General features: G+C 36.0%; 2 protein-coding genes and 1 pseudogene across 6 annotated transcripts; 1 reads left to right on the top strand and 2 right to left on the bottom strand.

Annotated features, from left to right (window-relative positions):
* Nucleotides 1-2129, bottom strand: LOC129899569 (uncharacterized). Of its 2 annotated transcripts, none has more exons than XM_055974578.1 (2): nt 1974-2129; nt 1-686 (listed from the first exon to the last, which is right to left on the bottom strand). In XM_055974578.1, exons 1-2 carry the CDS (start codon nt 1990-1992, stop codon nt 262-264), a joined length of 444 nt encoding a protein of 147 aa, XP_055830553.1. In that variant the 5' UTR covers nt 1993-2129; the 3' UTR covers nt 1-261. The 2 variants fall into 2 exon arrangements, 1 of the variants encoding a protein (XP_055830553.1); XR_008769551.1 differs by lacking the exon at nt 1974-2129 and adding an exon at nt 1876-1967 and having other exon boundaries at nt 612-686.
* Nucleotides 2130-2578: 449 nt separating this feature from the next.
* Nucleotides 2579-7416, top strand: LOC129899603 (bifunctional riboflavin kinase/FMN phosphatase-like; annotated as a pseudogene). The gene is made up of 11 exons (XR_008769561.1): nt 2579-2711; nt 3274-3381; nt 3980-4166; nt 5049-5179; nt 5306-5375; nt 5467-5531; nt 5971-6125; nt 6203-6298; nt 6581-6732; nt 6809-6892; nt 6974-7416. The product of XR_008769561.1 is annotated as a bifunctional riboflavin kinase/FMN phosphatase-like (transcript).
* Nucleotides 7417-11806: 4390 nt separating this feature from the next.
* LOC129899109 (glyoxysomal fatty acid beta-oxidation multifunctional protein MFP-a-like) lies at nt 11807-26669 on the bottom strand. 3 transcript variants are annotated; one of them, XM_055973924.1, is made up of 18 exons: nt 26504-26669; nt 25341-25412; nt 25196-25261; nt 25054-25107; nt 24897-24964; nt 24508-24589; nt 23503-23558; nt 22748-23050; nt 22585-22671; nt 21825-21999; nt 21614-21735; nt 14981-15144; nt 14645-14899; nt 14145-14266; nt 13934-14055; nt 13096-13244; nt 12885-13023; nt 11807-12314 (listed from the first exon to the last, which is right to left on the bottom strand). In XM_055973924.1, the coding sequence occupies exons 1-18, from the start codon at nt 26628-26630 to the stop codon at nt 12279-12281; spliced, it is 2199 nt and encodes a 732-aa protein (XP_055829899.1). In that variant the 5' UTR covers nt 26631-26669; the 3' UTR covers nt 11807-12278. The 3 variants fall into 3 exon arrangements, with proteins under 3 accessions (XP_055829899.1, XP_055829900.1, XP_055829901.1); XM_055973925.1 differs by lacking the exon at nt 22585-22671; XM_055973926.1 differs by lacking the exons at nt 12885-13023; nt 13096-13244.
* Nucleotides 26670-27421: the final 752 nt, after the last annotated feature.

Genomic DNA, 27421 nt, shown 5'->3' with positions numbered 1-27421 from the left:
TGTAATAATAAAATAACACTGCTTGCACAAAATTTTGTGTACGCCACTGTTAGACTCTACGAGGAAGAGACGAGGAGCTTTTGCCTAGCATCCTCGTTAACACAATACAATCCACATTCACAACGAGGGCATTTCTTTTAAGCAGCATCAATTTTGAATAGAAAGTATAGTTCAACTAAACCCTGTGACAAGACAAGTTGTTACAATAAATCGAAAAGTGCTATAATCATAAAATTCTGCCTACGTCACTGCTAGAGTACTCTACGAGGAAGACATGAGGAGCTTTTGCCTAGGCTCCCCATCATCCTCGTTAACCCAATACAATCCACATTCACAACGAGGGCATTTGTCAAAGCTCCTAATAGGAAAATTTGCAGAAGTAAATCCAACAGAGAATTGGAGATTGTCATCTCTTCTCCTAACCTCAACAATGTTAACCCATAAAAACGCAACTTTAACACTAACACCACTCAATTTCCTAAGCTTCCCTTTGGATATAACACCTTTTATCACAGGCTTGTAAAATAGCTCATATGAACTCAACATGAACCTACATGAGCCATTGAGATACGCCGAGAATTCACCTGTTTTTGAGTTCAACTCATAGCCTATCACCCCTTTAGGAAGAATGCCAATTGGGAAGTCATAATGTTGAAGCTCTTCATAGGCTGATGTCTTCTCATTGGCTGAAACAACAGTAGAAAAGAAGAGGAAGAACAAGAAAATGGTTGCTAAAGACATTTGTATTTCTTGAACTTTAAGAAAAAAAGAGGTGAAATTTAACAATTCTTTATAGATGATTAGTTCATGTGTAATGGCTTAGCTTGTTAGTGTTTGGTTGCTTTGGCTAGTTGGCCACATGAAAATTGATTCTCTTGTCCAATTTAACAATTCTTTCTAAAGAGGAAGTTGCTAGGATAATGTCAATTGTTGTGAGAAATTCATGACTAAAGGACAAGACTAGTAAACACATAAAACATACTTAACATGACTTATAAGCTTCCTCAAATATAAATTATTTTTTTTCATAACGAATGATCATCCCCAAACCCCACTTATGGGATCACGTTGGTTATGTTGTTGTTTCATAACAGTAATGTTCATCTATTTCACTGAGTACCTACTACTTCCACCAGCACAAGTATTGAATAATTGGTTTTACTCTTACCTCAAATTCACCATTTCAAACCTTATCCATAAGGCTTTTACATGCCAGTTCCTTCTACCTATACCACAATCGAAACATCTAAGGAAAATTTGGTATCTTTATGGTCAATAGTGGAATGCCGTAGGTAGCAGTAATCTAGATCTATGTCTCCAGAGAAGGTATGAGGGTATTTTAAAATTCGGACGAAGGTTGTAGCATGAACTCATTTAGCACCACATTTCCTATCTCCTAGAGAAGCGATTGAACAACTGTGAGGCAAGCCACTAGTTTCATGGAGAACAGCGGGAGACACATATTCGACATAGTAGCTAATGTTCGTTTTCTATGAGAACTTAAAGCAGATACAAAAATCACCTAACATTTTGTCTCTGTTGTGATCATTGAGCTTAAATTGAATGTGCACGTGTGGAATTTGTTGATTATACTAATTCAACTTAATTTGTACTGGTCCTCTTATACACCACTTCTGTTAAGACCAAAAAACACACATAGGGGAGAAAGTCGGAATTTTCACTAAGGGTTGCCAGAATATATAGGGTTAAACACACGAAGAAGTCAAGGAAATTGAACATATAGTCTATTACAACAACATACCCATTGTCGCCCGTAAAGTGAAATCTAGGAAGGATAAAGTGTAGGTAGACAATAAACAAAGTCAGCGACTACATGCCATACACTATGTTAATATGTAAATAGGTTATAGGTACCTTGTAAATCTCAGTTATATCTTGTATAACTTGGCTCTTCACCAGTAGAGTGTCACACAGTTAAATAGGTACCTTTGCAAACAGAGCAGATTGTATACCTTTTAATATCTCCTCCATGTTGTGCGTGCTGGACCGCCCTAGTCATGTGATATAGACTCCTTTCCTTTCATGGCCTGCAATAAAATATGTCATGCAATGGTTAATTTTTCATCATTGGTATATATGGGCCACCATTTTTCATGATCACAATAATGAGGGATTTTATTCATTTTAGAGAAAAGACATAAAGTGACATGTAAAGTTGTTCTAAATTTTTTAAAAGGCACCTTAATTATGTGAACGTCCTATTACTCATCTAAATAATTTTGAATTGATATTATTACAATCATTTTTTGTCCATCTGGCATAGAGAGTGTATACACTATCCTAAAGAGCGTGAACAACTTCTCCGTTGATTGGGTTGGGTTATGCTCCTTTATTGAGTCCAAGTTAACCAACCAATATTGACCTGATTAAACTTTGGATGCTTTGGATCTTAACTTGCTCTACTAAATCTGTTTTAACAGGTCCAAGTTTGATTTGACCGGCCCCGTTGACATCCCTAGTTGGGAATGAGCAATATGGAGTCAGCATGAGTTTTAGTCTATGCATGTATCTATGTTTATTACTTTGACAGGATTCTTTACATATGTGGAATGGCAAGTTACTATATATTATCTATAAAATTTGAGAATAAGGACCCTCCACTCCAGCATTAAAGAATCTCCAAGCAAGTTGGATAAAAGGATGAAAACTCTGTGAGGCGTTCAGAAAGCAAACGCTCAACCACATAGACGGTAAAAGTATTTCATTTACAGAATCATAGGAACTTCTCAAAACCTGTCATAGTTAACAGGACCTTTGCCCTCTATGACAGAACTAAAACTCTGGTTTCTCCTTTTAAACATGAGAGCGAAAAACGTCCAAACACGTATCTTCGGGCAAATAGCCTTTAATTAAGCAAGGGTGAGACCAAAGCACAACACTGTAGAAATTTCTTAGAATAGTGAAAATCGGGCGCTACTCAAGCCTTCTTACCCGTGAGTGCTACTCGCCCAAGGAAGTCTCTAACTAATACAATGGATTTATACAGTTTTGATGACCAGGAATAAAATGAGATCCAATTAATAGTAGTTTTTGTTCTATTGTAATCCATATTAATCGGCTGCATTCCGACAGTTGAGATGGTTTTATACTTATAATTCATAGACTAATGACAATCTATCTTCCTTACTTGAATTATGATAAAATGATATTGTATATCTGATTTACGGTTTACATTTGACTTCAAGATTAAATTCATGTATTTGGATTTATTATTGTGCAAGTATATCTCATACTCACATAATGTGAATATAGGTTTTTGTTTCTAGTGGTAGATATTGCTCTCCATGTCTGTTGAACGAACTTTGAAGAAGCTAGTTTCTGGTGTCATCCTTGATTTGGATGGCACACTTCTTAATACAGGTGAGTAATACTCTTCTTGTTTGACTTTACACTTCTCGAATTATATTCTTGGCTGTTCACCTAAATCATTCATGGTATTAGTTCTCGATATATGAATTACTACTTTTAATATTCAAAAAGTATTCGCTAGAGTTCCTTCCAATTTTTACATATCCAATAGAAATATGAAATAACCAGAAATATTTGAAATTTTGGATGAAGATATTTAAAGTTTCATTTTTTTTTCCTGTTTTGTAATCTTTATTCTAAGTGTAGATTGTATCATTGCAGTATAATTGTTTTATCCTTTTGAAATTCTCTAGTCAAATTATCTCGTCTGAGGACATACTTAATACGAGGTCCCTGTAAGCTTAGTGGGCCAGCAACTATTTTAAACTTCGATACCGAAACTTGAGATGTACTCTGGCTCTCAAGCATGAATAATTTACAACTATGAAGTCCTTTTTGTGCAAAAGAAATTTGGACCTAGGCATTCTGTTGTAGAGTTAACTGCAGCATAGCATCGATCCTTGTATTACCAATGTCTTCCTTGTGTGCATTTGCGTTTCTCTTTAGTCTCAGGTTTTCCAATGTTAATTTGATCTCTTTGTTCTGACAGATGGCGTTGTGAGTGAGATTTTAAAGGCTTTCTTAGTTAAGTATGGAAAGCAATGGGATGGGAGAGAAGCTCCCCACATAGTAGGAAAAACCCCAACAGAAGCTGCGGCTGCAGTTGTTGAAGATTATGGGCTCCCATTGTCGACAGATGAATTTCTTTCGCAATTTTACCCAATGCTGTCTGACAAGTAATAAACCAGCAAACATAGTTTCCTTTCCTTTCTGTTTGTTGATTAACATACAAACTGAAATTGAATAGCCTGTTGGAAGAATATTCGCCTTAAAATATTAGTAGGCAGACTATTTTCCTCAGATCCTATTAATGGATGCTAAAGGATAAATGTTACAAAGTAAAAATCTTCTGCTCTTTTATAGCTGGAGCATGGATGATAAATTTCAAGCTAGTTATTCTGCAGTGTTTGTTTTGTTCAAAACCCTTACTAAAAAGTATGTAGGAACTGGATGGTAATTAAAATTGTGGAGAATTACTAAAAGGAGAACCACACATTTTCATCTCCAATTTAGAAAATGCAAATATGCATGTTACTTTCTTTTATCTTCTTTGCTTTTGATGATATTCATTTTATTATTAAATGTAGATCACCAAAAAAGAACAAAGGAAAAAAGAGGCAAGCAAGAATGGAACAACTACATTAACTTATCAAAATGAGATGACTATATTTTGTTTATTAGTTGATCATCTGTGTGTCTTGTATATCGAACTTGTTTTTTAAAATTTTAATGGGGTGAAATTTCCCCTTTTTCTTTTGTTCTTCTGTTTCGTTTTGGGGTAAGGGGAGAGAAGGGGGAGGAGTAGAAGCCCTAGAAGGAATAAGAGTGATATACTCATCTATGGCCTTGTTGGTTTAAGGAACATGATTTCGTTGAATCTTGCTTAGTGGAAGCAATGTTGGATTGGTTTTACTTTTTTCTTTCCTTTGAGTTTGTAAAACTCTGATTCTTTGCGAGATCTTGTGATGTATAATTATGGAACTTGTATATCTATTGTCTTCTGCAGATGCATTCCACTTCAAAGTTCTTATAAAACTTTGTTAATCAATTTGATATAGGTGGCACAATATCAAAGCTCTTCCAGGGGCCAATCGATTGATTAACCATTTGAGGGGTCATGGTGTACCCATGGCATTGGCGTCAAATTCTTCTAGATCTAACATAGAGGCCAAAATTTTTCATCATGCAGGTGGGGTTTTAACATATATTGATCAAGAGGTGCTTCTTTCCTTAGGAAGGTATTTTGTGCCAGTCCAGCACATAAGATGGCATTTATGCATGGTGCTTTGATTGAGATAGTCTTTTTTGTTTTCAGGATGGAAAGAATCCTTCTCAGCTATTGTTGGAGGAGACGAAGTGAAAGCTGGAAAGCCATCTCCGGAAATGTAAAACTTGATAAATTGATTATCTTTGTCCTCCACATTTCATAATCTGGTACTCTGGATGTCAAATTAACTTAATATCTTCTTTTGTAAGATTTCTTGAAGCAGCTAAAGACTCAACATGGATCCATCCAGCTTTCTTGTCATTGAAGATTCAATGTGAGTTTTTACCTTCAAAAATTATGTAGAGGTATATCCTATTAGAAGCATAGGATCATGTTGGAAAATCTAACTACTGGTTAAAAGAAGGAAGAAAAAGAAGGGTACCTGTTGGCTGGGTTTCTCCTCAAAAGACCTCGAGAGGTCTGTTATAGTTTTCCATGCTCAGCTCAAATTTACACATGTTAAGATGGATAAGCAGCGGTTGACCGAATAACATTAGCTACTAACTTTTACATCGTAATTTACAATTTCTCGATTTATTAGATTTATTTTCTTTTTCATGGATAATGAGTTCAAATTCCTTGTCATTGCTTTTGCATTTTCTAGGCTGAATATGACCTTTTTTCTCTCCCAATACCCTATTAGTTTTGAATTGGATGTAAATTGTTTTGTCTCATAACTTGGTGAGAGTAACTCGACCAGATACATATGTTAGACCAGGTGTTACTGCTGGTAAGGCTGCTGAAATGGCAGTAGTTGCTGTACCATCTCTTGAAAAGCAGTCTCATCTTTATACTTCTGCTGATGAAGTGATCAATTCTCTTCTAGATTTGCAACTAGAAAAGTGGGGACTACCTGCATTTCAAGATAGTAAGTCTTAATGACTGCTTTACTTGTATGATGTGTACTCGGTTTCTCTTTTAATTGTTGACTGGAAGCATATGCAGGGATAGAAGGTACTTTGCCTTTAGAACCTTGGTGTATTGGTGGTTCTGTCATTAAGGGATTTGGGCGCAGCTCAAAGGTTCTCGGGATCCCCACAGGTGTGCTCTCTTCTTTATTCCTTCTGCTGAATGGCTAATATAAATGCTTGACTCATTATCTGTGTTCACTTGAAATGACTGTTAGAATTTATCAGAAGTTTGTTATTGGAATTTCAGTTTCTTGTGAGCCTGTCATACCAGAGATTTTGATTTTATTTCAAATTGTTATTTGGATTCGAACACCTCCAATTGTTGGAGGGGCATGGGAGATTAGTTTCTTGCCTCGTATGACTCAACAGTGATGTGTTTTTCTATTCTTATGGGGTCACGTATTTTTTTCAGCTAATTTATCCCCTGAAGGTTATTCAGCCATTCTTTCAGAACATCCAGCGGGTGTATATTTTGGATGGGCAGGACTATCAGGTCGAGGTGTCTACAAGATGGTCATGAGCATTGGTTGGAATCCTTACTTCAATAACACAGAGAAGACAATTGTAAGTGTGTTGTGACATATGTTTCTTCCTTACTCTTGACTTTTTTGTGTTTGTTGAAAGACAGCTTTACTTTTAGGAACCATGGTTGCTTCATGACTTCAATGAGGACTTTTATGGTGAGGAATTGCATCTAGTTGTTGTGGGCTACATACGACCGGAGGTATTGTGGCCTACTCTTATTTTACCCTTTTCTTTCTTATATCACTTGGTGATATCACTCTGTCTACTTGCAATATTACAGGCCAACTTTCCATCAGTTGAAGCTTTGGTAGCAAAAATTCACGAGGACAAGAAGATTGCAGAAAGAGCTCTCGAACTTCCTCAATATTTGAAGTACAAGGAGGACCCATACCTTAAAATTACTTTGCATAAGGAAAATTGATCATTGAAGTCTTGAAGTTCATTGTTGTACTGATTGGGATTGTAATTTTCTATGCAAAACAAAAAGTTAAAAAAAAATTGAATGTATAGCTATTCAGAAATATTAAAAGAAATAAGTGGGCTAACCATTTCCAGGGGGTATTAGCCAATGTTAAAGGGTTCAAGTGCAGAATCCCTGGACTGAGAACTTTACGGTCAGGTGTCAATAAAGTGTTAGCCCTTTGACCAAATGTTTTAAATATATAATATGGACCTATTTATGTAAATTTTCTGCCTTTGACAGAAATGTTTGTGGTTGGGAAGGATCATCATTTGTCAGTGTAAATGTTGATAAATGTAACTTGTTTTCTGGCTGCTGGTAATTTGTAAGCATGCTGGTGCAGATTGTAGATTGCTTCCTTCTATGCATCAATGGCATTTCTTGTGATCTTTCAATTCAGTCAAAGTCTTCCTCCTTCCGGTCTTTTTCATTTGTTCATTTAGATAAATGAATTGACCCTAAATAATTTTCTTGCTATAGAGAACAAAGAAATCATTGATTATCTATTTCTTCAATAATATTTTTAATGAGTGTGAACATGCATTACTAACTAATAGGCTGCTTGACCATTTGTGTTCATTATTATCTTTTTACGGATGTTCTTTTGTTTATTATTTTGTGGTTTTACTTGTTATTAGGTAAATTGGTGCGGATGTACACAATACAAAATATTGATGCTTACATTTGTTTTGCTTATATTGTAAAATGTTCTTGTACATCGCATTCATGGTGCTTCATTTGCAAAAAAAAATATTATTTTTCTGTACCGCGTCCAAAAAATATTTATTTTGTTGATCACTACTATATATTGAGTTATTTTTATTATTTATTCTAGCTGAAGTTGAGTTGGAACATACATATAGGTGCTTAGTTACTTATAGCCAAGCTTATGGAGACAATATATGTTTCTATTTCTTTCATCTTCCGTTATGCTTCCTTTTCATCTGGTCATTCTAACTATGGTTTCGAATGCTTTCTTTACACCAACGACATCAAAATACTGCCATTCATTTGATATGCATGCTTTCCCAGCAGGCTTTGGCCTTAAAGGAGAGGCTCTGAGCTCTACTTTTGATGTTTCTTTGTTGGAAATTGTTACTAAAACTCACGGGAGGCCAAATGGATATTGTAAGGTTTTGAAGGTAAAGTTTTTAAGTTTTAGTTGGTAGTATCCATTAGAATAGGTATAAAACTACGAAGTTGGTCTTTGTTCTTGCCATTTGTTTATGGGGCAAGTGTTTGTACCTTGGAATTGATGATTGTAGACAAGATGTTGGTAAAACAGGTAAATTCTGTATAAGCCTAACTGATATAAGAGTTGACTGTTGTTTACTAATAAGGAAATTTGTTGGGATTTTTCTTTTTGCAGTTGTTATTTGTGATGTATTTTACAGCCAACCAGTTGGAAGGAAACAAATGCACTCCAAGTACGTCTTGTTTTTTCACAATTCAAACAAATATACTTTTAAAGCTGTACTCTGTCCTGATTGATCTTTTTGTTTGCATATATAATCTGGAAGCCCAAAGAGGATCTTGCATTCCATGAAAGAGTATCTGCTAAGAATCACCCTTGTGCATCACAATGTCTCATACAATTTTGTTGATATTGATAGGTCCGTTTTTTATGTTCCAGCAAACTTAAGGATATGGCCTATCTGGTTTCTTAAGATTTTGTTCATTTTCATAGCTTTGCACACGTGCTACTCCTTCTCTATTGACTCTATTGTCTAGTGGGCTCAGGATTCATCTGTGTTCCTTTAACAAATTGAATGCAAGTGATGGTTCATTCAAACTCTCAAGATACATTTCAGGTCTTGATGTTTACACAGTGATGAACAGTATACATGCCCAAATTGATGGATAGGAGATGTAATAAGTTATCTTTTTTGCACTTTGTTTGCCTAATATCCACTTTTTAATTTGCAGATCCTTCAATATTTATGTATCCACTTATTTCAGTATATTTATTTGTACAAAGGAAAACGAAAAACTAAACTTTGATTAACATTTTATATATCGGATGCTTTTTTTACGGTGTTTTTGTTTTCCTTGACCTTCATAATGCAGATATCAATTCAAGATTTGCTTCCAAAGGACCAATACATAATACATAAATTACTTAATAACATAACGATGAGTTTCGACAGTGTTTCTGACATTGACTAGCAAAGTAGATCTCAGTTATATCCACCGTTGTTATTGAACCTAAACTGCCCAAGATCTTTATATAATTTGACTTTGGAGCCTTCAAAGACCTCTGTGGAATTTAAGGTGAGATTTTTTGTTGGCATTTATTTTTTAATTGTTTTTGAGTTGGGAAACTAGTGTAGGTCTTTGGATTTACTTATGTAGAATTGAGTTTGTGTTAGGGCTTGTCTCGTGAGAATTGGTTTAGGTTGTTTTATGAAAACATAATTCACATCTCCTATTTAATGGGTCAGGTACTAACTTTTTACTAGCACCGAGCATAATCTAATATTGGACCCTAGTCAAGCACAAACTAGGGAAGCCACCTTAGTTTGCTTATATTGAAAACATGAGAAACTGAATATCATTGGAAGATCTGGCTAGAGAAGTTCCAGTAGATGGAACCTTACCAGGAAAGTGTATGTTGTTGTCAGAAAAATAACCAGAAAGAGGTGCAAGTACTGGAATAATGACTGATAAGAGGCTCGATGTTGTGGGAACGCTCCTTAGAAAGAGGTGCGACACGACTAGACAATCATCTGAAAATAGTCACGACTCTATCAGAAAGTTATAGAAAGAGGCGTGACTCTATTAAAATGGTTGCTGGAGAGAGGTATGACATCGCTGGAACTATCATTGGAAAGAGGTCTTCTTGACCAGTTGCCAAAAAGAGGCATGTTCACTCCGGAATGACCATCAGAGAGTGATAAGATACTGAATAGAGAAGCACCAATTGTAAATGGTGCCGGCCTTTGGCTAAGGTTGCCTACTAGCAGGTCTAACCTGTACGAGATACAATCCACATCTTAGAGAAACTAGCTTCATTTGAACACTTTAACACTACTCTAACGTTCTAACAGTTTTAATAAATAGTAAAAATTTATTAATTAGAATGAGGGGATTAAGGAAAAGCTAGAATAGGCTCTGAGGAAGTGACAAAATTTTCTTATTTTTCTTTGATGAGTGGAGGTAGTAGGAGCACATGTAATCACAAGACTGCATTTGGTTTTTCTTAGTTTACGACTACAGACCATGAACTAGATCAAACTTGAGAACTGATGCACTTTTTAGGATTATTGAATTTTCTTTCAACTGATTACATTGTTTGATTATGTAGACATTTTGCTATGAACTGGAAAGGAAGCTATTGACTTCAATGCCATGTTGTTTGTTAGACATGCTGCTCATCACCGGCTTAGAATTTCCACTTTGTTTGACTTATCACCACAAAGAAAAAAAAGAAGGGTGGGTGGGGTGGGGTGTAGGGGTAGGTGGGGTTCGTGTTTGTCTATTAGAACATGTCACTTGTTCATTTTTTTTCCCATGTTTAATGTGAAATCAAATTGCCAGAAATGATGTGCTTCATTATATCCCTTTGTTGGCTCTATTGATACTGAGTGTCTTAATTTGATAAAGTTATTTGTTGTGTTTTTCAAGAATCTCTTATGGTGATTGGTTGGTTCTTAATGTTACTTTTAGGTGGCGCCCCGTCCTCTTTATTGAGGATACTGTCGCGACTCTCTATACTGGAAGTAACTCTATCGGTGAGAGCAATTGTACTCAACATTTTTATGCAACATCACTTAGGATTCATTGTATTTGATGTTATTTGTACATGTGGCTTTGTCCACTTCACATTCCCTTCCCTGTAGGCTGTAGCGACAGGGGAGAAAGTCGAAATTTTCACTGAGGGGTTGTCAGAATATATAGGGTTAAACACACGAAGAAGTCAAGGGAATTGAACATATAGTATATTACAATAATATACCCAATATAGCCCGCAAAGTGAGGTTTAGGGAGGGTAAAATGTAGATAGACCTTACCCACTTTACCCCTACCTCAAAGGTAGAGAGGTTGTTTCTGTTATCTCTTGTATAAAAGTTAGCAAACCAGAAACGTTTAAGAAGAAAAGAAAGAAACAGTATCCGAATTCACTATGTGTCCTTAAGGAATTTAATCCCCTCACTGTACCCAAGGTTATGAATTATTTTCCCGCAAGATAAAACTGATAGAGCATTAAAGAAATAGCGGTACCTCAAACTTCGATAATCTCAGCGAACTCAAAAGGAAGCAACGTAATCACACAAAAACGCAACTTTGTTTGTAAGAAAATATATGCAGAAAAGGGAGAAATTTTGATGTCGAAAACTGAGAGAAGGCCTTTCTATTTATAGCCAACAAGATTGCGAACTCACAGAACAGTCTCATCTGTTCAGAACAAGCATAGTTTCTTTTGGGAAGGGAAGTATCTATTCGGAAGGAACGTGTCCTTTCCAAATCTGCAAAGAGAAATATGTGTTCGGAAGGAACAAGTCCTTTTCATTTCGAGAATTAATGCCCCTTTATGAGTTAAAGGAAATGTTTTCTTATATAAGGACAAAACATTTCCTTTCTTCTACCAATGAGGGAGAAATGACTTTTCATTTGGTTCCCCCACCTTTCCCAATGCTTCTTTCCCATTCACACTTCACTTAAACCCAGTAGTTTCCATAAACATATCGTATATTATACATTAAAAAATAAATTGACACCCCTTGGACAAGAGTGGCTCCGCCACTGCACACAGAGCGGTTATAAACATCTAAAAGCAGATACTGTTTGACTCCGACAATGAAGAAACCCAAAAAATGAAAACTGTTGATTGACAGGTAAAAACACAAACTTCACCTGAATTACATGTACATATAATGCAGCTATCAGCACCATCTTCCTTTTCATCTTCATCCATTTGATGCCGACTCTATTCATGAGACTTTATACAACACATAACTGCAGTCTCAGTCACTATGATCCTGTTAGGTGAATGATATATACAGATCAAGCAACCGGAATTGTGAGGGTAAATTCCAACTAGCACGAAAATCTACATCAACATTGCACAAATATCTGACATATGAACCGCGTATTAGAATGATATGTTGTTGTCATCATCACAATCTTACAAAAGCGACTTGGCCTGCTTAATTTGCACACCCTGCAAACATACAAAATTCCTCGATTAGCAAAAGACCAATCTTCATTTATGTGTTACAACTTACCACACTGACATTGTTTTATCAATTTTTTTCTTTAACTGGAACCCTTTTTTGTGATCAGAACTTAGCTCCACAAGAAAGCAATCAACTGATGTTGGTCCACTAACGCGCATGCAGTTTTCCGATTCTGTAGTTAGGACCTACTAGCATATAGGTCTTATTTATTACTCCCTCCATTTCATTTTGATAGTCTTGTTTTGACATGGCACGGAGTTTAAGAAAATAAAATATGTTAAATATACCAAAATGCCCTTCAATTTTGTGGTATTAAACATGTCATGTCGAAAGTTAAAATTAAAGAGATGCCAAAAAAGGAAAGAGACATTCTTTTTGAAATGGATAATAAAAGGAAAGTAGGACAAACAAATTGAAACGGAGGTAGTATCAAATTGATCCTGTTGTCTGTTGTCAGCAACACGTGATGCAATTTGTCAAACAAATAGTGTTTGTGAAACCACTTTTTCGTAGTTGTTTCATTTCAGGGGTTCAAGAAAATTAACATTCCTCACCAAAGAACATCTCTTGGAAGCTCGTTCGACTAAGTATGTACTAGGCTTGAAAAACTCTCCATACTCCTTCGACCATTCTTCCAGTTTTGAACAAATATATTTGGAGCCAACAGAGTGAGACCAAAAAATTATGCCTCCCCTGATTTTCATCAACATATACAATTAGTGTATGAATCATCACCATGGCAGAGATGACTTCTAAGCAAAATACCTGTATCCGGGGAATCCCATACCCAAAACTGAAGCAACATCAAGATCAGAGGATTTCAGTATAATTGCCTCTGATATCATGAGACATGCTTCATTCAGTACAGGAAAAAGAATCATCTCTACAATTTCTCCATCAGACAACGTAACCAACTGTACCAAGATGATTGTTCAGACGTGCAGTCATAAATTGATAGATAGAAAGGAAGCATTCAAAGACCTTTCCAAAAATATATTTTGTTCATATGATATATGGTAAATGCATTATATGTGCTCCAACTACAATTTTGGCATCCAAACAATTTGGTTCATTTATCAAATCTACAATCATGAAAGAACGGATAGACAACAAATAAACACAGGTTGAACTGCTTGCAAGGGACCAATGACAGGAAGAATCTATATATCTATATAAAGAGGGGACATAGGCCCGGTGATGCGGCACATCTCTTAGATTAGAATGATCATTTATTTATTTCTCATTTTTAATTTTTTTTTTTTTTTGCATTTAACAAATTAAAAATCCTGTATTTGATTACCCAAAAAACCATCAAAAGACACTTCCCTGCTCAAAAGTCACGCCATTTTGAGAATTAACTGAGCGATTAATAGTCTTGGTGTCATTATCGCTCTTTTTTTATTCTTGTTGATTAACCGTATCTTGGTGTTCCGTTTTTACGGTAATATCGTGAACATTATTTATGTGTTCTATTTTTTTCCAAAGCCAAATAGTATATAGCAATAAGCCACATGCTTTCTTCAAGATAAGTTCATTCGGAAGATTACTAGAGAACTCTCAATAGAAGGATCAAAAAGACAGTTAACTGAGAGAGAGAGAAGACCTTTGATTTAATGGTAATACCAGACATACTTCTCGCCATTTCTACATATTTTGATATTTCGGGATCTGGGCTTGCCTCTCCCTTGTCATTGTATGTGTAGAAGCCTTGGCAAGTGGATTTACCTAGTACACATTCCATTGGTGAGAAATTCAAGAAAAGCTTATGACAAATTCAATCCAGGTCCTGATGACAAGAAGGAAGTGTACATTACCTTCACGGTTATTTTTCCTCATGATTGGAATCAAATTTGATTTGTAAGATCTATCTGGAAAAGTCTCAAGGAATTTCACATCATGCGCAGGTGCAGACTGGAATCCATCTTGATCAAGCATTCTGCAGTTGACATTGCCAACATCACCCAAAAGAAATGGAAGCAACAACAGAAGATGTCTTGCACTCCAAGTGGAACGTTATAAGAAAAAATATGCTGAAGATCACATTCATCATTAGTGGATTATCCACATAAGAAAGGTGTGTCATATGACCTTTATTTAGTATTTAAAGGAATAAGCTTCTCAATCTGTATGATCAAATTTTGAATCAACATCCATTAGTTCTGGAACATTTTGGTAGATGTATGTTAAACCAAAAGGAAGCTCATATTTTCTTTTATTATGAGTTCGACTGTATGGAGAAATTGAGGGTTCTACTGAAGAGCACAATTCGATCAAATCAATTTCACATTCATAGGATTTTGAATGGAATATGCACCTAAATGGACCCAGTTTCAACCCAAAGCTGGTAAGAGCCTTATCGATCTGATACACATCAGCACCATGTTCAACAAGAAGCATCGCTGCCTGCAAGTAGGGGAAGCACATCCGTCTGACTGCAAAACCTGTACAATTTTGAACTACAATAGGAGTCTTTTGAATCCTCCTTCCAAAGTTCAACAGATCAACAAGCATTTGAGGGGATGTCCTCTCTGTTCGGACAATTTCCAGGAGATCAGTGACAGAGGGTGGGCTGCAGCCAAGTCACAAACAAGCCTTAACTCATTTGTCTAAGAAGATATACTAGGATTGCTTGATTCACGTTCACCTTTACCTAAAAAAGTGGATCCCAACAATCTCCCTGCATGGTTTCATCCTTTCTCCAATCAAATCTAAGTTGACCATACAAGTAGTTGAAGCAAATATGCAGTGAGGAGGGCAACACTTATCCAGATCAGCAAAAATTTGCTGCTTCAAGGAGACAATGTCAGGCACGTCCTATTAATCAAGAAGAAGAAACAAATGAGAAGTCTGCATCTGAGTCAATCTGATGATTATCATTGTCATTTCTACAAGTAATCTGCAACAAAGATGTATGGTTCCATTTTCTACTCAGTCTTTATGTATCTAGATACCTCGTCCATTTCAGCCTTTCGTGACTCATGATACACTTGGAACGGCCATTTTGCATGATAGAACATTAACATGACTACTAGACAAAGATAAACTCAAGGTTAACACCTGAAAGGACTAAGACTGCTTCTCAATACGATATCAGGGTGCACTAAGCACAACTGGCTAGCTGATATTTAGTTCCAAGGATAACACAACATGTTGAATTTTTTGTCAAGTAGCCTCCCTTTGCAATGAACTAAGATTTTCCTCACCACCAACTCTGTGAAGATTTCACTAGGGCCGAATAGATTGGCCCGAAAATTCCCAGCATCATTGCAAAGTAAAAGTACCCGGATACTACCGTGAAAAATAGGGATCATTGTCAAATTATGTTTCTATATTTCATCCAAAACATCAGACAGAATACAATAACTTGTGGATAGATAAATCTCTATGAGCTCCAGAGTAACCAAGATATTCACGAGGGCCAACATAACTACCCAAGGCTGTCAAGGTTATCAAAGTACAGCGCCAACAACATACCCAGTGTAATCCCACAAGTGGGGTATGGGGAGGGTAAGATATACGCAGACCTTACCCTACCTTTGTGGGATAGAGAGGTTGTTTTATTATACCCTATGAAGGTTATCATAGTATTTTATCAATTATTGTTAGAAAAATGCATAAGAACTGTAGCATTCCAAGTTCTCTGTATCTATCAGAAGAACAATTATTTACTGTTCAGCAGTTAATTAGTTTCATTCTTATCCCTAATCCTTAGGAGTTAGTTTCTTATTTTCATTTAACTTGTAAACTCTATAAATTAGTCTGGCTGTAATGAATTTAGTAGTTTTCTGCTTTCATCAATATCTTTTTATTGGTTTATCAAACTTATCTTTCACTTGCTTAATAAAAAGGAAAACCAGATTTTTATGCTCTTCATTCTCTAAAAACTCACAATTGGTAGAGCGTCTATTTCTTGAGGGATTTGTGGGTGTTTCATCCAAGTCAGAATTTAAATCAACAAGGCAAGTTTATCAATCATGGAGGCAGAATCAAGCTTTTCAGTAATGGCACTACCTGTTTTTAATGGTGATAACTATCAGATTTAGGCGGTAAGGATGGAAACTTATCTAGATGCCATGGATATGTGGGAGGCAGTCGAAGAAGATTATGAAGTTCCTCCGTTGCCTAACAATCCTACTATAGCCCAGATCAAGAACCATAAACACAGGAAAACCAGAAAATCAAAGGCAAAGGCTTGTTTATTTTCAGCAGTATCTTCTTCAATTTCCACTCGAATTATGTCTCTAAAGTCAGCCAAAGACATCTGGGATTATCTCAAGGCAGAATATGAAGGGGATGAAAGGATCAGAGGTATGCAAGTACTAAATCTTATAAGAGACTTCGAGATGCAAAAGATGAAAGAAACCGAAACCATCAAAGATTACTCTGAAAGGCTCTTGAATATAGCAAACAGGGTAAGATTGCTTGGTTCGGTGTTCAATGATTCACGTATTGTTGAAAATTTTTTGGTTACTGTGCTGGAATGATTTGAAGCAACCATAACTACTTTGGAAAACACTAAGGATCTGTGCAAGATCACCTTCGCAGAGTTGTTGAATGCTTTCCAGGCTCAAGAACAACGAAGGGTCATGAGAGAAGAAGGAAATACCGAGGGATCATTGTTTGCTAAGCCTTAAGATGGAGGCAAAAAAAGAAAGAAGAACAAAAAGAATGGTGAAGGCATTTCAACGAGTACTACCAAAGGAAAAGTTGGAAACTCAAAGAGAAGTTATCCTCCTTGTAAGCATTGTAACAAGAAAGGCCATCCACCATACAAATGTTGGAGAAGGCCTAATGCTAGATGCAGTAAATGCCAGCAACATGGGCATGAAGCTATCATTTGTAAGAACAATGGTCAGCAACAAGAAGCAGAGGCTCAGATTGTTGATGGAGAGGAGGAAGATCAACTCTTTGTTGCTACATGTTTTTCAAGTAGATCAACGAGCGAGTGTTGGTTGATTGACAGTGGATGCACTAATCACATGACAAATGATATGTCTCTCTTCAAGGAATTGAAGCCCACGACCATTTCTAAAGTTAGAATAGGTAATGGCGACGATCTTCCTGTAAGAGGAAAAGGAAACATTGCTATTCCAAGTCATTCAGGTACTAAAACAATTGCTGATGTGCTTTATGTACCTGACATAGATCAAAACTTGCTTAGTGTTGGTCAATTGATGGAAAAAGGCTACAAATTAAATTTTGAAGATAAACATTGCTTGATTAAGGATACTTCAGATCAAGAAATGTTTAAAGTAAGAATGAGAGGCAAAAGTTTCTCATTGGATCCATTTGAGGAAAAGCATGTGGTTTTTTCAGCAAAGAAAGTGTTGCAGACGTATGACACAAGAGACTAGGACATTATCACTATGAAGGGTTGCTTAAAATGCAAAAAGCAAAAATAGTTAAGGAATTGCCTGTTTTAGAAGTAAATTCTTCAAATTGTCTTGCGTGTCAATATGGAAAACAACACAGACTTCCATTTCCAAAGACAACTTGGAGAGCCTCGAACAAATTGCGACTAATTCATACTGATATAGCAGGACCTCAAAGGACTCCCTCACTAAAAGGTAGTCTTTACTATATCATTTTTGTTGATGATCTAACCCGCATGTGCTGGATTTACTTTCTCAAGCATAAGTCAGAGGCTGCTAATGTCTTTCGAAAGTTCAAAGCAAAAGTAGAAAATGAAGCTGATCGTAAAATCCAGTCCATCAGAACATATAATGGAAGGGAATACACTTCTGAACAGTTCAACATGTTATGTGAGGAAGCAGGGATTCATCATCAACTTACTACTCCCTATACTCCACAACAAAATGGAGTAAGTGAGAGAAGGAACAAATACATTATGGAGATGACTAGATGCATGTTGCACAAGAAGAACTTGCCAAAGAAATTTTGGGCAGAGGCAGCAAATACATCAGTTTTTCTCCAAAATAGGCTTCCCACAAAGGCAGTGAAAGACCGAACTCCTTTTGAAACTTGGTATGGATTCAAACCATCGTTAAATTTCCTTAAAGTGTTTGGTTGTCTCTGTTTTTCCTATGTTCCTCAGGTTAAATGAGATAAGCCAGATAAAAAATCTGTCCCAGGCATTTTTATTGGATACAGTTCAGTTTCAAAGGCATATAAGGTCTTCCAACCACAAACTGAAAATATAATCTTCACTAGAGATATGTATTTTATGGAGAATGAAGAGTGGTGTTGGGAAGACTCAGAAATCTGTCCTTAACTCTTCTGACAAAGCAGAAAAGTTTCCTGCCACGGTCTCTGAAAAACAAATATCACCCTCATGGCAAGATGAAATGGTGGATCATTCACCAGTTAAAGGTACTCGACAACTCTCTGATATATACCAGAGATGCAATGTAGCGGTATGTGAACCTGCTGGGTATAATGAAGCCAAAAATGATGAAAAATGGGTGGCTGCAATGAAAGAAGAGTTGTTTATGATTGAGAAGAACATGACTTGGAAGCTTGTGATCAACCTGAAGACAGAAAGATTATTGGGTTGAAATGGGTCTTTAGAACCAAGCTAAATGCTGATGGTTCAGTGAACAAGCATAACGCAAGACTTGTAGTTAAGGGATATGCTCAAATTTTTGGTGTGGATTATTTTGATACATTTGCACCAGTGGCTAGGCTTGACACGATCAGGTTACTTCTTGCTCTTGCTGCACAATTGGGCTGGAAAGTGTACCAGATGGATGTCAAATCAGCATTTCTAAATGGTTTTCTTCAGGAAGAAATTTATGTTCAGCAACCCGAAGGCTTTGGGGTGAAAGGAAAGGAGGGCAAAGTTTATAGGCTAAGAAAGGCACTTTATGGACTTAAACAGGCACCAAGGGCCAGGTATGGTCGAATAGGTGACCATTTGCTTGGCTTAGGCTTTGAAAAGAGTTTGTCAGAATCTACTCTTTATGTTAAACATAATGGCATTGACATACTTGTTGTGTCTATATATGTGGATGATGTACTAGTTACAGGGAGCAGCAACACAAGGCATATCGAAGATTTCAAGCAAGAAATGATGCAAGCCTTCGAGATGACTGATCTTGGTCTAATGTCCTATTTTCTTGGTATGGAAATCAAGCAGGGACAGGATGAGGTTTTCATTTCCCATAAGAAATATGCTAAGGAAATTATCAAGAAGTTCAGCATGGAAGATTGCACGGAGATGAGTACCCCTATGAACCAAAAAGAGAAACTAAGCAAGAATGATGGAGCAGAGAAAGTGGAGGAAACGTACTCTAGAGGCTTAGTGGGTTGTTTGATGTATCTCACAGCTACAAGACCCGATATTTTGTATGCTGTAAGCATTCTATCGAGGTTCATGCATGGTGCTAGTGAGGTGCATCTAAAAGCAGCAAAACGAATTGTCAGATACATCAAAGGTACCATTAATTATGGTGTCAAGTTTCAGAAAAAACTACATCTGAAACTATTTGGGTATTCTGATAGTGATTGGGCTGGATCCGTGGATGACATGAAGAGCATATCTGGATACTGCTTCAGTCTTGGCTCAGGAATTTTTTCGTGGTGCTCAAAGAAGCAGGACATTGTGGCTCAATCCACTGCAGAGGCAGAATTTGTGGCTGCAACAGCAGCAGTGAATCAAGCGTTGTGGTTGAGGAAAATATTTTTTTTTTTTTTTTTTTTTTTTTTTTGCACTTCCCTCAAGAAGAAAAGCTTGATGTTGAAGTGTTTTGTCGTTCCATGAAATACAGGATTATGAGAAATTGCTATTGCAGATTGGTTGTCCACAAACACTTCAGTACCCTTTGTTTGATTAATGTGCAGGGGGGGGGCAGCCCGGTGCACTTAAGCTCCCGCTATGCGCAGGATCCGGGGAAGGGCCCGACCACAAGGGTCTGTTGTACGCAGCCTTACCTTGCATTTCTGCCAGAGGCTGTTTCCAAGGCTTGAACCCGTGACCGAAATGCAAGGTAAGGCTGCGTACAACAGACCCTTGTGGTCGGGCCCTTCCCCGGATCCTGCGCATAGCGGGAGCTTAAGTGCACCGGGCTGCCCCCCCCCTGCACATTAATCAAACAAAGGGTACTGAAGTGTTTGTGGACAACCAATCTGCAATAGCAATTTCTCATAATCCTATATTTCATGGAACGACAAAACACTTCAACATCAAGCTTTTCTTCTTGAGGGAAGTGCAAAAAAATGGTGACATCATTCTGCTCTATTGCAAAACTGAGGAGCAGATGGCTGATATCTTCACCAAACCTTTATCGGGTAATATATTTCAACTTCTCAGGCAAAAACTTAGAGTTTGCAGCTCTTAAAGCAAGGAGGAGTGTTAGAAAAATGCATAAGAACTGCAGAAGTCCAAGTTCTCTGTATCTATCAGAAGAACAGTTATTTACTGTTCAGCAGTTAATTAGTTTCATTCTTATCCCTAATTCTTAGGAGTTAGTTTCTTATTTTCAGTTAACTTGTAAACTCTATAAATTAGTTTGGATCTGTAATGAAGTTAGTAGTTTTCTGCTTTCATCAATATCTTTTTACTAGTTTATCAAACTTATCTTTCATTTGTTTAATAACAAGGAAAACCAGATTTTTATGTTCTTCGTTCTCTGAAAACTCACAATTATACTAGCACAGGAGAACCCAGTCCTCGGAGTGCTATTTCACAAAACTAAAGGTATATTAGGGGTTAGACAAACATGTGTTTCAATGTGAAAAAAAAATACATTCAAACTCACTACTTGATCAGGTCTCAACCTACCACAACGATCATGGTATTTGACTATTCTACATTACTCACCTGAGACTTCTCTGACCGTCTGACGTGCCTTTTACTCTCTACCATGTTAATGAGAATAATACAGTTTAAAATATTTATTAATTTATGTTTATGAAAAGAACTTTTGAGAAATTTCCCAATTTACATTTCTATTTCATACCAGCATATAAAAGTTCAATATTTTACCATTGGAAAATTTGTCAATGAAGTGGTTATTGGTTAGTAACTAAAACTATCTTGAGAAGTATTGAACTTCCCTTTGAAATCAAAGAGCCCCTGAACTTTTACATGGATTTGGGTCATTAAAACTTTTACATGGACATGGATAATTTTTTGATCGGTTGATGATTATTACTATCTCCAAACACCCGAAATCCGGAAAAAAATAATGTATTTGCTCATTAAGCAGCAGCACACTAACAAAAACTGTAGCTTCAACGCAGGAAAGAAAGGTTAGTGTAGAATTTATTTGAATTGTCCAAGTGATTCAGTGTAAAGCTTTTCAAAAAACCTACAACAACCAACCTCTATGACTAGATCCACGTCTTTGAAGTTATCATAGCTCAAAACACCCTTTAAAAGAGAGTATGCTTTTTTATAATGCTCTTGAGTCATCCTTCCTTCCTTAAAATGTCCTTCCAAATTGGCTGGAAAGGAAACAAACATTTTTCTAGTGGTGAAACCTTCCTTGAACTAATCTAAGAGTAATTAAGGGAACTACTCAATTACTTCTCACCTTTAACTCTGTCAATGCCATTCTGCAGAGAATTCTGATCTATATATTTCATGATTACATAATGGTTTGCAAGTACAAGCACTGTTGCTATTCCAGAACTCATCAAGCTCCCACCAAGTATAGCAACCTTGTTAATCTTCCTTGGTAGCAATCCTATATCAGTAATCCCAGGAATCTGAAACAGTAAATATATAGAACGATCAACAAAGAATACATAGAATGAGAGAATTGCAGTCACAGAAGCAATGTTAAATCATATGGTATAAATGTCAAGAATTGAGCCACAAGAATAGAGAAGCATTAATTGCTATTTGACCTCAAGAATAACTAAAGCAAGAAAATTGGAAGAACACGTTAATTCTGATCTGAAATTGCAATATAAAGCTCAATGTTGTTAAATTCTCTATAACGACTTTTCTCCCTTTGAATTTAGAGCATGATGCAGACTATGTTCCCTTGAACCAACATAAATATTTCTGTTAAGGTTACAGCAATGTTTCATAACCAATTTTACATAATCATCGTGGCATCAAAATAAGGAAATTTAATATTATTTTTTTCTAAATAAGAGATAAAAGACGTTTCACTTTCCAATTTAAGCAATCCCAGATACATTTACACTATAAATACTCAAGAACACATTACATCTTTTTGAACCTTTGAAGTGCAGTGAGAAGAAGTTTCACTTTCCAATTTTAAACAATCCCAGATACTTTGACTATATAAACAACACTCAAGACCATATTAGATCTTTTTGAACCTTTGAAGTGCTTTGTTTCGCAAAGAAAACATGCACTAAGCTACTGCAACTATCAGATTGTCGAAGTTCATGTAAAGCTTCTGCTTCCTGCCAATATAAGACAAGTCATTACCAATTCCATTTATTCAGTCATAGCAAAGAAAGATCACGAAGAGTATATCACCTTCCATAGTCCATTACGAGGGCCAAAAAGAATGCCATGTTCAATGACATCAATACAAAACAAGGGATGGATAACATTTGGATTTTGTTTCTGGATCTGAACTCTGGCAGAATTGAGCAATGTCCTGGCTTCTGCCAGAGGTGCTAATCTATCGGTTCTGAAAAGACTGATAGACCATGGTCTTCGACATTCTAATATATCCAAAGCCCATTGACAAGCTGATCCAAGCAACTGATCTGAAGGAGATATTGCATCCACTATGCACATATTGCAAGCTTCTTCTCCACTTACCCGCTTTGACGTCTGGACAACATTTATAAGGGAAACTACTTAGAAAATCAGGAAATGAAAGCTCCAAAATGATAAATAGCATTCATCTGAGGGAAGTGATGGCTAATGTTGGTTAGGTGAGGCCTGCTTGCTTATGAGAAGCGTTGATTGTCTGACACCACACTTCGATATAGTCACACTGCTATTTTAAGCATGGACATGTTGTATCCTATCTGTTCTCTGGCTTTCTCTGGCCACTTTTCAAACTGACAAGGAAATGATAGAAAGGCAAAGAAGTCATGGTAACTTGTTATTCTGCTCAAAAATTTCTAGCAATATGACAACCCTTGACAGAGACTCTCTTACAAGGAAAGGCATGTGAGGATGCCAAGGCAACTCAACCATATATTGTATTACTAGATATGTTAAGCGTGAAAAAGTCACCCCTAAGACCAAAAATAAAAAGAGGAATCTAAATAAGGTACCAGAATCATTTCAAGAGCCTTTGGAAGGCCAACCAGCCGAGGTAGTCGTTGTGTTCCTGAGAAAAATCAAACTTCAGAATAATCATCACGTATAACTGTTGACAAAAGCATCATCATTTTGCCGTAGCAGCACAAGTTCCAATATGGTCTACACTCATATTTCACATGAAAGATTCTTTTTAAAAGAATGCATTACAGAAAAAGACAGTTGTTCACATAAAAACTTTCTGTGCCAGAGGAGAAGGCAAAATAAGGCAGTGTCCAGAAAATAGAGCGCGCAATTTGTTTCACATGATTAGAGCGTACCAATATTTAAACTTGGCGGGGACCTGTGTCTCTAAGCATCTAGACATGGTTCAAGGTTACCAAATTATCTTTTGCAGTGAAAAAAGAAAACAGAGGTTTAAGCTACTTTTTAAGGACCCTGCAGCTTGCATCATGCTTACTGTTTAAATACCAAGTGTATTTGATATCGTATTGACATCTTACTTCTTTTTTTGCAGTCAAGTGTACAAAATTTGGGAAATTTACTTATTAAGTTAAGAGTAACAATCATTATTTTGACAAGGGATATGGACGCCCATACAATGCATCATGTGTAGCCAGCAAATACCAGGGTATCTCGATGCAGAGAAATCTCATCCTTCTCAGATTCATTCAATATGAGAAGACTTTAAACATTAATGTCTATCATGTACATGTCAACCAAAAGTTTTACAGTCTCTAATTCGTATCAAGTATGAAATGCAACATTTGTAACTAAATGCTTGAAAAAGATGACGTTACCTAAATAATGTAAACTATTTCCAAAATGATGAGGTAATAACTGACCATTTAACACAGTAATATGCAATCTCAAACATCAGAACAACTATACAGGATATCTCAGTTTTTTTAAGAAAGAACAGGACATAAGATTTGCACAATAACTTTGAATGGCACCTAATCATAATGGAAAAGTAAATAAGTTAATAAAAAAATCCAGAAATCTTCTCCTTATGTTACCTCCAAATCCAGGAAGAATCCCATACTGAAGTTCGGGAAGACCTAATGTTGAGGTAGATGTTGATATGCGGGCATGACAAGCCTAACAAATGCATTAGAACATTTGATCAAGATTCAATCGTAGTTAGTAGAATTGAGGGAACTCATTACACCTCAAAAGTTGTTTACTTATACCAATATTTTATCCATCTTGTTCCTACTAAATAAGTCGTTTAGTCAGTCACATGCTAAATTTTAACAAAATTAAAAGCCTAAAATCTGAGTCTCTAGATACACCAGTGGCCAACTAATTATGTTGTTTCTGCAGAAAAGCCAGAGCAGAACAGAACAGAATAGAAGAACACCAACAGAAGCATATATTAGCCTAAAATAAACTATAACACACTCACTAGTGCAATTTCAAATCCGCCTCCCAAAGCAAAACCTTCAACAGCAGCAACAATGGGCTTCCTTGCAGCTGAGATGCAAAAGAAATGAGAATTACTATGGTTACCATAAGTCCGCGAATAAAACAGAATAAAGGTTATCATATACTCCAGGGAATACCTTCCAATGTGTCGGTGATAAAGTCAATTGACATAAAGCCAAGTTCTCTATGTGCTGCATAAAAATAGGGCTTTAAATGACACGGAACTCGTAACTGAGCAATCTGGAGAGAAACAACCAATTAGATGATGATCTTTCTTACTCTTTCTCTGTTGACTTCCACCAAAAGCTGTTACAACAAATCCTGCTGAGAAGTTTCCTCTTGAACCTGATACATTACAAGTATGTTAATTTTCAACCATTAGAACAAGTTGATCTCAGAAAAATGAGAAAAGCCTTAAGCATACCAGTTATGACAATTGCCTTCACATTATCTTTACGTATAGCTTCCTCAATATTCTCTTTCAAGCTCAATAGCACTAAGAATAACAAAATAACAGCAAATGAATAATCTAGAAAACCACGGAAACATCATTTTTCACAAGTAAATTTGCCAACAACAACATACCCGATGTAATCCCACAAGTGGGGTCTAGGAAGGGAAGATATGCAGACCTTACCCCTACCTTGTGGAGGTAGAGAGATTGTTTCTGAAGGACCCTCAGCTCAAGTGCAGCACATCAAAGTAGTTATGAAAAGGGGAAAAGACAATGAAAAAGCATAGCAACTACTAAGGAAAGCACTAGAGAGCATTCCACAAGTAAATTTGTCAATGCAAAATAAAGGAGCAGCACTCGATCAATCAACTACGCCTCAATCCCAAAGTTAGTTCCCCTTAAACACATAAATCATTTGTGTTTATTCTGCTCTTTTTATAATTAATATTAAAAAAACAGTTGAAGTTCATTTATTTACATCTTACAATTCGATTAATGAACAATCGTTCCAATTCAGTCACTGAGGAAATCTAATAAATGCAAAAAGGAGTCCACTGCTACTCCAAAGCAGCTTCAAATTTTCTACAAATATGAAAAGAAATTATCTGCGGATGCAATGAATTTGCAGTGTGCCCACTCTTTCCTCTTGAACTACACATATACAATCATATAATGGCATAATACATAAACAAACACTAAAACTTAGCCTCAGCTGACAAGTAAATACTCCAACTTTGAGAGTGCACATCTAGACACCTCAACTTGATCTCAATTGGCAACTAAACATAACATTCCAACTAGTTTCTCGATGCTTATGTAACATGTAAATTTTTTGAAGATGTTTATATGATCATTTTGTAACTTGGAGAGTTCAACAGACACTATGGAGATGAGTTGAGGTGTCTAGATGTGTATACTCAAAGTCCGAGTGTTTAATTGCGCTTTTTTGGGACAAATTTGAGCATTTGTTATCTATTATGCCTAGAATAATTACCGAAAAAAGGGTACTATTTCGCACTCACTGGCTCAAAATTCTGTTACGCCGGTGTCGGTCGGCGGAATTGGATGAATTAGAAGGTAAGCAGATTAAATATTAAAGTGATTGGAAGTATTGTTTGAAAAAAAAAAAGTACCGTCAACAGAAAGCAGATTGAGAGGTGGACGATTGATAGTAATAATGGCTACGCCATTTTCTCCGACCTCCGACAGAATTTCCCGGTCCGGCGATTTGCCGTCGTTTGTTCTCAGTTGCTTCTCCATGGATTGCTGCAATTGTAGTGACAGTAGCTGAGATTTTTCTGATTGTTATGTAGTTCAAAAAAAGGACGTTAAATAATTTAACTTTAAAATATAAAACAACATAAAAATATATTTCAATGAACTATAAATTTTTAAAATGGTAATGTTCAAGCTAATTTGTGTTACCATGAATATTTTGAGAAATTTGATTAAATATTTATTTTTATTTAATACAGTACATTTTTTATAGTCATAATATAAGAAAGAAAATTTTATTTAGGTAATCAAACAAATTAAAAAAAAATGAATTTACGACAAAATTATTTATCTTTGACCTTATTGCTCATGGAACTTTCAGTTGGCGAGTAATAATTTTAGAGCATGTTTGAATTGATTTACTTTATTTTGGGGGAATATGAGTCGAAGCAATAACAAGAATATTTCTACTAGTAGATAGCCTGGTTCCTATAGGTCGTGGTCAACGAGAATTTTATTTTTAAATTTAAATAGTTTTTAAGTATTTTTATTAGAAATTTTACGAAAAATACTTTATCACAAAATCTATAGAAAATGTTTGAAAGTTTAAGACGTGTCAAAGTTATATCTCTCGAAACTCAATAAGTTATTTTAATATAAAATTTAAGAGCTAAAATCTAACAAAGATTTATTAAGAAAGAAAACTCAACATAATAAGAAATAAGTTATCCATGTATTATTTAATTTATATGATGTTTAGTAGGTAGATAAAAAATAAATTATTTATATATAAAATAAATACTACGTTTGGTTGACAATTTAAAAATCTGCATAAC

The sequence above is a fragment of the Solanum dulcamara genome, chromosome 8, assembly GCF_947179165.1.
Source record: "Solanum dulcamara chromosome 8, daSolDulc1.2, whole genome shotgun sequence".
NCBI classification, from domain to species: domain Eukaryota; kingdom Viridiplantae; phylum Streptophyta; class Magnoliopsida; order Solanales; family Solanaceae; genus Solanum; species Solanum dulcamara.
This window is presented reverse-complemented; position numbering and strand designations above follow the sequence as displayed.

What these genes read in the sequence shown, in the direction of transcription:
- LOC129899109 (XM_055973924.1), bottom strand. Translation starts at nt 26,630, where the DNA reads ATGGAGAAGCAACTGAGAACAAACGACGGCAAATCGCCGGACCGGGAA. An exon ending in CAATCTGCTTTCTGTTGACG is followed by an intron (nt 25,413 to 26,503) that starts GTACTTTTTTTT and finishes TGTTATTCTTAG; the next exon opens with TGCTATTGAGCTTGAAAGAG. An exon ending in TTGAAACTGGGTCCATTTAG is followed by an intron (nt 14,267 to 14,644) that starts GTGCATATTCCA and finishes TGTCAACTGCAG; the next exon opens with AATGCTTGATCAAGATGGAT.